This window comes from Scomber japonicus, chromosome 15 (assembly GCF_027409825.1).
Source record: "Scomber japonicus isolate fScoJap1 chromosome 15, fScoJap1.pri, whole genome shotgun sequence".
Classification (NCBI taxonomy): Eukaryota; Metazoa; Chordata; class Actinopteri; order Scombriformes; family Scombridae; genus Scomber; species Scomber japonicus.
This window is the reverse complement of record NC_070592.1, coordinates 16,450,131-16,463,485: the sequence shown is the minus strand read 5'-3', so window position 1 is coordinate 16,463,485 and position 13,355 is coordinate 16,450,131. Positions and strand designations below refer to the sequence as shown.

Genomic DNA, 13,355 nt, shown 5'->3' with positions numbered 1-13,355 from the left:
GTCTTATTTAGAGGAGCTGAGCCCCCTGCCCCTCTGTAGTTAGTACCCTGAATATTTTATGTAAATGTGCTTTAGTTTGTGTCTTGTATACCAGGAAAAGTTGTTTTAAACAACACACAACTGCACACAGATAGCTACAGTTTAAGTGACTGAACATGAAGGTAAATAAAATATAATATGTTCTATTACGTGATATTAAGTGATTCATCATTAATACTTAAATCCTGTACAGAGGTGGCCAGTCTCTCTTACAGTTGCAGTCCTGCTCTCTGTTCACTAGGTGGAGGCATCTGCAAATATTTGGAAAATGTGTTTCTGGAAGTCACAAATACTCACTGAAAGTCAGCTTTGATTAGAGCTTTAAATGTGTGTCACATCAGGAGATGAACAGACAGAGAGGAGCAGACCATCATGCAACCATTTGTCAGCTATGGTTGATATAAAGGTGTTAGGTGTTTTGTTTGTTATTTCTATAATAATAGACAAAATAGGAACAGTGAGTGGAGTGAAGAGGACATACACAACAATATATCGTCTTTATTTATGACCAACAGATTTTTATCTCAATTTGACACATCAAATACAGAAACGACACAATAATGGTTTAATGAGCTCTCAGAGCTGCTACGATTGATACAATTACATGGTTCTCTCTCTCTCTCTCTCTCTCTCTCTCTCTCTCTCTCTCTCTCTCACACACACACACACACACACACACACACACACACACACAGAATGCTGCACGTCCACACTGCATGGTTCAGCTCTTATGAACCACCGTGGGCTGCAGATGATGTCACGTCAAACACAGTGATGATGTCAGGTCATCAGAACGTCTGATGAGGTCATTGCTTTAAGGACGTCAGAGCTTCTTCTAGGAGTGTAAATAAACACACACACACACACACACACACACACACACACACACACACGTGGACTATTTTGGCTACCACCTCACTATGAAGGAATATGGAGGTCATAAAATTGATACTAATCACCGTGACTTCAGTTGTGTTGAGTCAGTGTGTGTGTGTGTGTGTGTGTGTGAGTGAGTGTATGTGTGTATGTGTGAGTGTGCGTGTGCTGCTGTTGACTTCCTGACATGTTGACAGGTGACTGTTTCCTCTCAGTGCCTGTGTCAGTGACGATCAGTTGTTGTTGAGGACCCACCAGGAGGCTGCGGAGGAGAGGCACAGAAGAAAAAATATTCACTGACCCCAAAAAATGACCCCAATCAGTTAGACACTGAGCACGTACTCCTCTGCACGTGGTGTGCATATTTGTTGTGTGTTGTGTTTTTGTAAGCTGTGACAAATGTATTTGACCTCTTCTCCAAGTCTTTGGGGGTGGTTGTGTGAAATGGGTAATTATGCTTGTTGGATAGAATTGAGATCAGTTCATTGTAATAATGCAGGAAATACAACACAAAGATGATTGATTAAAGCACATCAAATCTGTTATTACAACTAGCAGACAAACTATGAATGAAAAGCAGTGAAAGTTGTTTTTGATATGATTTTGGGAAGAATAACAGACTATTAAATATCTCGGTAAGTTGCTTAAAAGCTATATCTGTAAAGCTATGTGTATTCCAGCTTTTTATTGAAGCTGTATCACACCGTCAGGGTGAAATACTCAAATCAAAGATCTCCCCATGTGACATTTTGATATCTTTGAAAACTTGATTAGAATTTAAAATGAAGAATTGTGAGTTTCAGGATCATTTGTCTGTCTTTGTGATTGATGACAGGCCCATCCAAGAGCGTGTGAAGCTAAAGGGTTTACTCTTTAGGAGGGTATGATCCATCAGGACAAAGAGATTATTAGATGTCATATGTTTCTCTGTGTAATGTGACAGGAGGGTCAGACCGGAATTTAAAGATCCTACCAGGAACCAGCATGGTGGTTATGGACTCAGGAGTTTCCAGGAAGTCCACATTCCCCCTCTGGAAGGTCTTGCTGTAGTTGGTCTGCAGGTGACTGTGAAGAAGAAATGAGAAGATTCACTCACTGCTCATCAATAAATAAAAATAAAATTAAAAATCTGTGTGTGTGTGTGACATCCTTTAGTGTGCAAACCTAAAAGTTTAATGTGTCTAATGTGCCATTTTGTAAACAGTAAAGGGAGACGGAGTGTGTTATAATGTGAGATGTGCAGGAGAGCTTAATTAAGAACCAAGAGGTTGCTGTGATGCCCTTAACACAACAAAACAGAGGTTATGTAATGGTGTCTAAGGTGTGATGCTAATACGGAGCTGTTAGATGGGTCGTGTTAGGCTACATTTGTCATCTCTGGGCATACTCTGCTGGTTTTACGTCATAATATCACATTCTCAGGTTGTCATTTATGGTTTGGTTGCCAGCTGTCAAAACGGCGGCTCTTACCTAATATCTCTAAAGTCTGGAGATAGAGGGTGGATGGACCTTTGCTGTAAGAGCCCCACAACTCTGGAATAGCTTTCTCTTGGGAAGACAAGCATCCTTGGTATCCTCTTTAAAACTCATGTAAAGTCTAATTTTTATAAGCTGGCTTTTCTGTGTCATGTTTGAGTATCACTCTGTATGTTATATGAACCGGTCAGAGGGCACAGAAAGAAAGTATTGTGGTACTGATAAGGGGAAAAAATGTAGTTGAGTCAATGAATGATATCCATCGGCCCTGAAGTATTGTGGTTTAGTTTCTGTTAAAGAAATCTAAATGAACTGAAATCAACACTGAGCTCAGGTTCAGATCATCATCCTTTTCTTGTTATTGTCAACTGAAAGTATTCAGTGTATGTTAGCCTGTTGGTGGCAGCTGTAGAGTTTAATGGGAAATTAATAAGCAAGTCATTTTAGCAGTGCTACCTGTGCTGTTGTGACGATAACTGATAACATAATTAAACATCAGCTTTTATGCATATCTTCAAAGGACAACTTTAGACCCGCTGGTTTGTCCTCATAAAAGCAGACATAAAACACACATTTCATACACATGTTAAAATACAAAATCGTGATTTAAAAATGCAAAATTCATATATTGCAATTCAATTTGATACAGTCAGCACTTGATGGAGTTATTTTAATTACTCATCCTTTAAGAAGATTTCAGGTAGATTTTTATCTCTATTAAGAATGCATAAATGTTAAATGAAATATTGACATTTTAGTCACCTAATCTATAAAGTAAGTGCATATCTATAACTTTTTAACATTTCATTTTGAATGTCTTGCAAAATAACAAGCTACACGTGGAGTGACACAACCATGGCTCAAAATATTAAGTCACTTGTTGAGATATCAATTTAAATGGTAATGAATAAAAGTGACCTGAAGTTACAGTTGTAGCAACACTCCTGTTTTCTTCATTAGTTTTTATTAGTTCATAGAGTACGATGTTGATACCCTCAGTTTGAAAGAGACCTTGTCTCAGTGAGTTCAAGCTGAGCAAGGAAATAATTTGGGATTGATGTGAACAGGCCACGGTGCATTAGTCATGGTGCGTATGGTGCAGATGAACACTTACTTCTTCCACACGTTGTTGTGCTCCCAGAATTCATAGAGAATGAAGCGTGATTCATTCGCCAGCCGCTGAACTGCAATGCTGCCAAATGCAAAAGAAGAGAGAGCATAAGTCATGCAATCACTAATTAGCGTGCTACATCATGTGTCCCACATCCCAACAGTCTGAAATATCTGTCACAATCTGCCTGAGTGCAAACAATGTGACTCTGCCAACTAAATACTTTCTGCAGCTTCACTATGAAATTAGGAATATCAAGTGTTTTGTCAAAGCTTTTAGTCTCATTTTAAATTGAAACTGAGTAATCAGGAGTGACAGAAATGGTCACGACACAACATGTAAATGTCACACTGTCCTTCAGGCTGCTGTATTGTGTCTGAAACCAAAGAGGTAGTGAGGGTGATTTTGTTTGTTCTGCTGAATTCAGCCACAGAGCAACAAGGGCGACACAGCTGAGGTTTGAAATCTGTGGCTGGACAAAAACAATGCCAACCTTCTTTCATCTGCTGACACAACCTATCGTGGTAGCATGCAACACAAAAGCCAGAGCATGACTTCAGTTCTGACAGGAGAGCAAAAACTCTAACAGCCGTGTCACTGAAGTTCAATTTAAAATGAGTCCTGATTAATTTAATTTTGCCCATAATAAGACTTCTCAATAAGATTATGATAAATGAACCGTTTAAAGGCACTGCACTTTAATGTAATGCACGTTAAAAAAGAAAAACACTGCTTTATACTACTCTGAGCCATCGAGTAGATTGTTTTAATAGACACAGATTTGAGCCACAAGCATAAATGCCACTATACATCAAAGTAAAAATAGATGACGTGTTATTTCTGTGATTGAAATGTAATTCAAATCCTCTAAAGACATGTTAGTTAGAGTAAATTATTTCTATGATCCAAATATAAGAAAATAAATAGGACTAAAGAATAGAATGAATCTGAATTTTACAAGTGACCATTACTAAATGAGTTGGATTTCCTTCTCAACAATAATGTCTGAAAACATATGAACATATTTGTGTTGTAGATGTAAATCCAACTAATTTAGTAATGGTCACTTGTTAAAATGTTGTCCTGAAACAACTGGGCTGTTTTAGCTTTCATTAGTTATAATTGAAAAAGGAGTATAATAATTCATTTGTTGAGAGTATTTTCAGCTGCAAATTAATTCACATTTGGTGCTCTCAGCAATGGTGTGGCTTATTTGAAGTGTTTTTAATAGTTTAAAAGGGAATATGAGCTCCATCAGGCACGATACCTCTTAGTACAGTAGGATCAATTCATTTTCAGCTGAGTTTTAGTTCGAGGTTTTAATGGGATTTCTTGACAATAAGACTCACCCTACTTCCATGCTTCATAAAATGTAGGTAACATATGCAGCATTTGAAGTTGTTCACTCAGTAAAGCAGATGTAAGTTTTCAGCTGTTTCATTTTGCACAGGACATGACTCATAATGAAACATCTTGTAGCTTACTAACAATCATTTATAAACTGCAAATAAGTGGTACACATTTATATGTTACTGGTCTTGATTTACAGGGACAGTTTTTTACTTTTCTTTTCTTTTTGGATTTGGATTTTGTTCTAATGCCATTCTTTATAAAGCCCTTTGCAAAAATGTAAAAGGAAAAAAACAAAAACAAAAAATGAACAGAGAGAATCAGGACTGACTGTAGACATCCAGTCTGGGCGCAGGCACACTCCATGTACTGTCTGAGTGCCAAACGAAACTCCTCCAGCTCCTCCTCCAGCACCGAGAGCTGCCTCTGGACTATCAGGATGTGCTGTGAACAGACACACACACACACACACACACACACACACACACACACACACACACACACACACACACACACACACACACACACACACACACACACACACACACACACACGAGAACACATAAAGGTACGTCAAGTCAGAAGTTCAGAGTGTCTGATGGAGCTGGGGAGGGGGTTGGGGGGGCATTCAGCTTGTTAGCAAAACATGATTCAGAGAATTGCAAAATGAACATTTTGATCTTTTAATATATATTTTCATTACTTATAATCCAATTTCCTGGCAACATTTTGTGAAAATATGAATCAAACCAATGACCCAGTCTGATCAAAATTTTACTCTGAAGTTCATGACACATTGATCCTGCAGAAGAGGAAATGTTAAAGGGTCTATATCTTTCTGCAGAGGTGTGAACAGCAGGGAGCAAGAAGGAGGAAGCAAACCCTGATATAATGCTGACAATAGAGAGCCTCTTAATTATTTCCTGTGGCTGATGAGGAATTGTTGACAGAGGCATCAGAGGGGCTGATGATGGGAACAGGAAGTGAACAGTGAGCCTGCTGGCCACTAGTTTATGTTGTTGTTGTGTGTGTGACTGATAAATGCCTCAGGACTCTCTCAGTGGCTAATTTGAGAGAAAGACAAACACACACACACACAGACGCACACACACACAGACGCACACAGTGACACCATCACACATCAGACTAGTGTTGTGGGTCATTACGGGTTTCTCTCCGAGCAACGCTCTCATTACCAGTGACACACAGCAATAAACCAATTACATATTGATTAATTCTCACACGAGATGAAACGTCTGTATCAAACCAGTGATGAGACATGACAGTTTTATATGCAATATTCATATGCATGGTTTTGCCCATATTACATAACTACTGAATTGCTTTGTGAAACAACTGGTGCTCACACTGTGACACAAATCATAAAAAACACATAATATTCCTGCTTCCACACGTGACTACATATGATTTAATCAAATGTGAATTGTGTGAGGGTGAATTGTTGCTTTTCTATTTGATATATTCTCTTTAAACCTGCATTAACTGAGGTTTAAGCCACTTGGAATTGAAAAAAAGCATTTTTTTTTTAAACATAAGAAACCCTGTGTTTGTGTTGTTCTGTTGTGATGATCATTGAATCTGTCGTCAGCTATACAGAGTTTCTCAGCCATGAAATAAGTGATATGAAGCTTGGGAGATGATCATAGTCTCTCTCTGCTCTGTCATATGGACGCTAAATGTGAAGGTTAAACATCTGCTCACTTCGTAAATACACATCTGGAGGACATTTCATTTGTGAATAGGTGTACACACATAGTACATGGATATACAGTATGTGCTGTTATTGTGGTAATCATGTTGTAAATATATGTAGGCCTATTTAATATTAAATACATTTATTGGCAATAAAGTGCTGGATTTGTTAAAAGCTTTTCAATCCAGGAATACATCTCTCTCCATCTTTCTGCTCACACTCTCCCTCTTAGTCAGCCCACTTAATGCCTCATCTTAAAAACAGCTTGTAACTGTATATTGAGTCTAAAACAGACAGATTAAGGATAAAGACAGAGAGAGCAAAGGAAGAGATGGGGGAAAAGCGCTGACAAGTTCAGCCCTGATGTTGTCATGACAACATCTGAGCACTTATTATCCCTTTCAGGGTTACTCCACCATGTGAGAATAGATTCACACAAGTGTTGACCGCTGCAAAACGGCAGAAAAGTAGAAGAAAGTCAGAGAACGAACCGATTTACTCTCCAGGACCTCCTCTTCAACAGGCTCCAGACGGATCTCCTGCAGAACAGGACAAGTTAAAGCATTAAAACACAGGGATATAATGCTCTCATGATTGGGTTGTTGACATCTAGGTTAGTTTAACCCATCTCATCTTCTTCATCAATATATCCATGACAGCAGCTCCCAACCTTTTTGACTTGTGACCCATTAAACGTGTGACTCCCCGTGACGCCTCATCACTGGTCTCCCAGTTATGACCAGTTCAACTAAAGAGTGGACTGTGACTTGTTGTTCCTTGAATACTTTTCAGAGTATTGAATAAGGACAATTAGCCAGCAATTTACAAGAAAACAACTAAATATTAGAAATAAATCCACTAAACTAAACACGTTTTTTCCTTTCTTTTCCTGTTAATCACCTTGCAACCTCTCAGATTCCTCTTTTAGTCCCAAATAGGAGCTCGACTCAACAACTGATGTACCATATTTGTGTATGTGTAATAAAATCAGCAATGAAAACAAAGGAAACCAAATGAATATTTTGTTAAACATAGCTCGGGGGGTTTCTGCAGTGGTCTGACTTCTGTTCTGTTTTAAATCATCGAGTTGAGTTATTTTTCAGTGCATCTTTTTTAAATCAGTTTTATCTTTGCCAATGTCTGCTGACCTTTATTTGGCCCAATGGGGCTTTTCTGCCTTTACCAGATCAAGTGGGTTCAGTCTACATGTTGGGCTATTATAATGAGTCAATTAACAGAAGATTTCCTGCTACTTTCAACACGTTTAGATATGCAGCAGCTGTGAGAGTTTGTGTGCGGCTGATTTGTCCCCATATATTGTGAATTTGTGAATGTGTTAGTTACGTGGGCGGATGTTGAGTTAATTTGTTGATAGTGTTTTGGATCCACTTGCCATGATTTGTGGTTAATTTGAGAGAGCGATGTAAAGACCAGATGGTCGGGATGGTGCAAGGAGACTGATGGAGATAAAAATAGTGGAAGCTGCAGAGAAATAAAATAATAAAGAAGACAGCAGGAAGGTGAGGAGAGTATGGAAAGGTTAAAAGAAAGGAATTCACCTTTTGTTCTAGGCGGTCGATAAGCTTCTGCAGTCTGTTAACCTGCATCATCCACTGGCTGTCTTCATCATAAACACCTAGCAGAGACACAAAGATACACAGAGAGTGAGGGAGAGAGAGAGGAAGAGAGCGAGAGGTAGAGAGGGAGAGGAAAAAGAGCAAACAACAAAGGTGAGGGGATGAAAGCTGCTACATACATCGACTGTATTTTAAACACTTTTTGCTCCATTGATTGTTTGGACTGAAAACTCTGAAATAGTAGCAGCGTCCTGGAAGACATTTCAAGGTTTCCTTTCATGTCATGCAATGGACAGCTGCACTAATCAATAGAAAAGCTTTGAGGCCTGTAACCAAAGTTTATAAGCTCCCTATAAGCTGCAGTTGTGTCACAGCATGTTGACCAAAGGCATTTAAGTGCACTAAAACTCTCATGCTAACAAGATACAATTGGCTAATCAATTAGGAAGACATTTCACTTTTAAAGATAACTCATTTAAAAATCATCTATAAACAGGCAGAATAATATTGATCCCAGCAGGACTTATGTGATTGACCCATTAAACTTACAGCTGGGGGGGGACAAATATTACTGAACATTACCGAAGTGGCAGCTGTGGCTCAGGAGGTAGAGTGGAATTGGAAGATCAGTGGTTTGATCCCGGCTCCTCCACACTGCAGGTTGAGGTGTCCTTGGGCAAGATAGTTAACCTCAAATTGCTCCTGATAGCTGTGCCAATGATGTGTGAATGTGTGAATGTGTGCTTGAATGTTAGTTTCCCCCCTGATGAGCATGTTGGCACCCTGCGTGGCAGCCTCTGCCATCAGTGTATGAATGTGTGTGTGTGTGTGTGAATGTGACATTTCATGTAAAAGCACTTTGAGAGGTTGAACACAGTCCATTTAACATTTACCAAACTTAAAAGCTACCTCTTTAGCCTGGCTGATTAGAATATTTTATGTCCATTATTCATTTTATGTTTCATGTTTTTAAAAGTTGTATTCCATCGTATCTGTTTTATTTGTCAAAATGTGTTTCATTTAGTTATCATTTTATTTAATTTAAAAATCAATTGTTTTTAATTGGTTTTATTAGTATTTTTATATTAGTTAGTCATTATAGTTATGTTAAGGTTTATGATTCAAGGAGTTGTAAACAAGCTTAGAAAGAAAAAGCAAAGGATCCTTAGTAAGGCTGCTAGGTGTTGTCATCACCTGTGATCAATCTCTTAGTAACTGATAAACGTTCTTTTATGTGATTGTAGTAATTTTTTTCAGTTTTTCTCTTTGACATGCACAGGAGTATCTGTATAAGACTGTGCATTCATTTCTTTACTCATTCATGTTTAATATTTCAATACAGGTTGGGGCTCATGTACATCACATACCTGACCAACTCATTTTCTAATGGAAATGTCTATCATGAAGTAACTTGTTCAGAGATTCACTTATCACAGCTTCACCTCCAAACATGCCCCCCCCCCCACTCACCCTCAACCTCTGCCTGAGATCCAGCAAAATACAGGATCACTGAGCTTTGAAACCAACACAAATGGACACAACTCTCCTCTTCAGGCTCTCTCTCACTCCAGTTTCTTTCTCACACCCACACAACCCTCCTTCCCCTCCTGTGCTCTGCTCTCTGGCCTGTGGAGACAAACTGACTCTGGCTGAGAAGCTTTTTTTGGTGCTGGCAGGAACATAACTGAAGAGTGGAGCAGAACAGGATTCACTGATTCACTGAAACGTAATTAAACATAATACTACACAGCAGAAAATGGTGCTTCTGAGTTCACACACACACTCATCACAACACAAGGCATAGTCACACCTGAATTGACGAGACTGAGGAGCGGGTTGTTGGGAGAGAGGCTGCTGTTCCTCTGAAGCCTCCGATTGGAGCGACGACTGGACCACTGGATGGTCAAAACATCTGGCTTCACAGGGCCCTGTCTGGAGACAAAACAGGGTGATTATTATTCAAACAGCATAACATTTTCATAAATTTCCATTTTGACTGTTATGCTGAGGGACACACCGCATGACTTTTAAATTCTCTGCAACATTCACATTAAATGAGCCAGTAGTCACTGGGCACTGCATTCACTAAATACCAGATGGGTCCCATAATAAAACATTTTCCCTTAAATTTGGTATAAATAATCTGCTGACTAACAAAAGTAAACATAAAACATAATTATGTAATGTAATAACTGGATAACATGAAACCATATCTGTTTGAGCCCTTTGCTGTGTGAATAACAGGATGGATCACTTATCATCATATATTACATATTATCATTATAAGGTGGAACCCAAATTAATGAAGCACACAATTTCAAAAATAGACGTCAAAGCTGAGAATAAATTTAGGTAGCCTAAAGTCGTCTGGGCTTTCGTTATGTTTGTATGTCGTATCGGTCTGACAGTGATGCTAATGCCAGTGACAAGGTACACGCACCCACAGGGTGACATCACCTAAGATTTATCTTACTGCTGTCAAGTCGTTTGGTTACGTATTTTGAGAAGACCTCAGGGTGTCTGTGTGTGTGCAGGTGAATGTGCGTGCACACACGTGTGTGAATTTGTGCAAATGACAGAAACATAAAACTAGAAGCATGAAGCGTTCTTCAGTGAAGGCTGTCTACCAGCCTGTCATAATTTTTAATATATTACCCACTAGTGTTATTTTTTGTGCAGTTCCAGCTAATCTTTGTTCTTTACATGTGCAACCAACAGTGTTAAACAGTTTAGCTCTTATAAGCAGAACACTTACATTTAATTAATGGTTTATAACACCAAATAATGTTATTATACACATATAGTATAAATGTTTATTATTGTATTTACTATAACACCTCCTGTGGCATAAGTGGATGCTTGTGTATAAACAGATAATGAATGGCAACGTATTAGTCTATTATAAAATATATCTTTATAGCAGGAGGGCTAATTGTTAACAGAATGGTTTATTAATGAACACTAAAAATTGTCCTTATCCCTGCTTGTAACTACATTATAGTGTTATAAACCATTTATTAACTGTTTGTATACTGCTTATAAATGCTAAATAGGAGGAGTTAAAGTAAAATTTAAAGGTCAATTCAAAACTGTGCAGGATATTTGCAAAAATTGTTGTTTTGAGTTTGCTGTGGGATTTGCTGTGTGATTCAGTTAACATCATCAAATAGCTTTTGACTAACAGTTTCAGTTTTTTTCTATCAAATAAAATGAAGAAAAGCTGCAAATCCTCACAATTGAGAAGATAGAACTAGGGAATTTTAAACAAATGTTCTTGATAAATGACTTTAACTATTGACAGATATCGTAATAGTTCTCCAATTATGTTCTGTTGATCCCATAAATTAATCATTAATTTCAGGTTTATGGGTGTTACTATATAGTATCTCATGCACAGTGAAGTAATTACACTACATATAAAAAGATCTCCTCGTGTGCTTCCTCTAGTTTATAATTAAGAATACTGAAATCCCACATCATGGGATGAGTCATGGGAAAAACATCATCATGATTTTAAAAAGGATCTGCTTTTGTTAAAGAGAGTGAGGTTTTATATTAGAAGAAATGCTCCTGTTCCACACCTGAGAGAAAAGCAGTATAATTAATTCAAAAGCTGCAGTCAAATGTGTCTCATGTGGTTGATGAAGGAGGAAGAACTGATGCCGGGTCCCTCTTGGTCTGCAAGTGAGTCATATGCTCGGCTACAGTACAGTGTAGCAACCTTAATTACAAAAAGTGTCTGAGATCAGATACTGTATAGGGCAAAAATCCCATCAGCATCTTACCCCGCTGCCTTCATATCAACTGAAGAAAAGGAGCTATTGTTTTCCCTGTATTGTGCCTCTGGGTCACACCAAGCATCCATTAATGTGAACCATACTCATCCACAACCTCTTCACACATATAAAACTGACCACAGTAACCTACTTAAAGCCACCAGAGAAGCAACCAGACCCTCTATATGTTAGGGAGAACAGAGTGATTGCATTCAGGCGCACGGGGGAATTTGATAAGTGAAGAAATTCAGAGAAGGATGCTGATGGAAAAGAAACAGCTCTGGGAGTGAGGGACAGTCACACTTTGAAATGACACAAGAGCGAAACAGAGAAAAGAGACACACAGAGGGAGGGGAGGAGAGGAGAGGAAAGAAAAGAAGAGTTTGTGAAGGTCTAAGATGTCAGTTATCTAAACCCATTATTGTCTGCCTCTGAGAATAAGTGTGAACGTGGTCGTGGTGAGAAGAGAGACACGATAGAGTGCACAACAAATCCTTCTGGGATCCTGTTAAACTAAACTCATGCACAGAAACTACAGGTTTATGCTGCAAGAAAGCTGCTTTTGATAAATGTTGACATACTTAGCCATGATTTTGACAGATGTGTACATAATGTAGACCAACATCCTAAACATATGAAGACATTCAAGGTGTTGCACTCAGCTGTACACACAAAAAGAGAAAGAAGTAATGTCAGAGCAGAGAGAAGTTAAAGACCCCCCTTCCGATATGTTTTAAGTCATGACAATAATAATTTGTCTCATATGGTTTATCCACACCAAAATGTTCAATCACCTTATTTAAATTCTTTAAATGACATTTCCTTCTTCTTCCTCATTAAAAAAAATCCAAATATGTTTAATTTCAAATGTTTATCTGGAAGTATTACAGAGAAGTGTATGTGTGTTGGAGGTTTCAGCACATACCTGTTAGTTGGAAAATATTGGCTCTTAAATAATTGCAGTATCACAAATCATGCATTGGAAAATACAGAGCAACTTCCTGTTTTCAGTAGATGAACGGTAAAAAGCATCATTCTAGTGTCAAACTCTGTACATATATCATTCATGCACAGTGATGGTCAAACATTCAGGTGAAGTAACAAGAGGAAAAACACATATTTGAGTACAGAGGGACTTTAAAATCTTGCCTACTTTCCCACCTGCTGCATTAAGTGGATGTGCTTGTCAATGTTCCAGACAAAGTGCTTGTTGAAAGGTCAGACAGCATCTCTAAACATTTCTTTGCATCCAGCTGTTTCTGTAACTTCCTCCAAGGTTGTATGAACTAGTTGTATGTATGTAACAACGACGGCGACTTTGACTTTGACCAGTTATCATATTTTTCCATAACCAAGGCTTCCAAGGCTGCAAAGTGAACCAGGCAGAATACAGAAATATCCATCTGGATTTTAACATGTGCCAGAACTCATGCTGC

At 38.4% G+C, this 13,355-nt stretch overlaps 1 protein-coding gene across 1 annotated transcript in view; it reads right to left on the bottom strand.

Annotated features, from left to right (window-relative positions):
• Nucleotides 1-1,091: 1,091 nt before the first annotated feature.
• The window catches only part of necab1 (N-terminal EF-hand calcium binding protein 1), a 28,474-nt gene continuing 16,210 nt past the window's right edge, over nucleotides 1,092-13,355 (bottom strand). The window contains exons 7-13 of the mRNA XM_053333838.1: nucleotides 9,954-10,075; nucleotides 8,126-8,202; nucleotides 7,058-7,105; nucleotides 5,184-5,296; nucleotides 3,506-3,583; nucleotides 1,889-1,980; nucleotides 1,092-1,177 (exon numbers count right to left, since the gene is read on the bottom strand). Coding sequence (XP_053189813.1) covers nucleotides 1,149-1,177; nucleotides 1,889-1,980; nucleotides 3,506-3,583; nucleotides 5,184-5,296; nucleotides 7,058-7,105; nucleotides 8,126-8,202; nucleotides 9,954-10,075 — 559 coding nt within the window. The 3' untranslated portion in view covers nucleotides 1,092-1,148. The remainder of the gene's footprint in view (nucleotides 1,178-1,888; nucleotides 1,981-3,505; nucleotides 3,584-5,183; nucleotides 5,297-7,057; nucleotides 7,106-8,125; nucleotides 8,203-9,953; nucleotides 10,076-13,355) is intronic.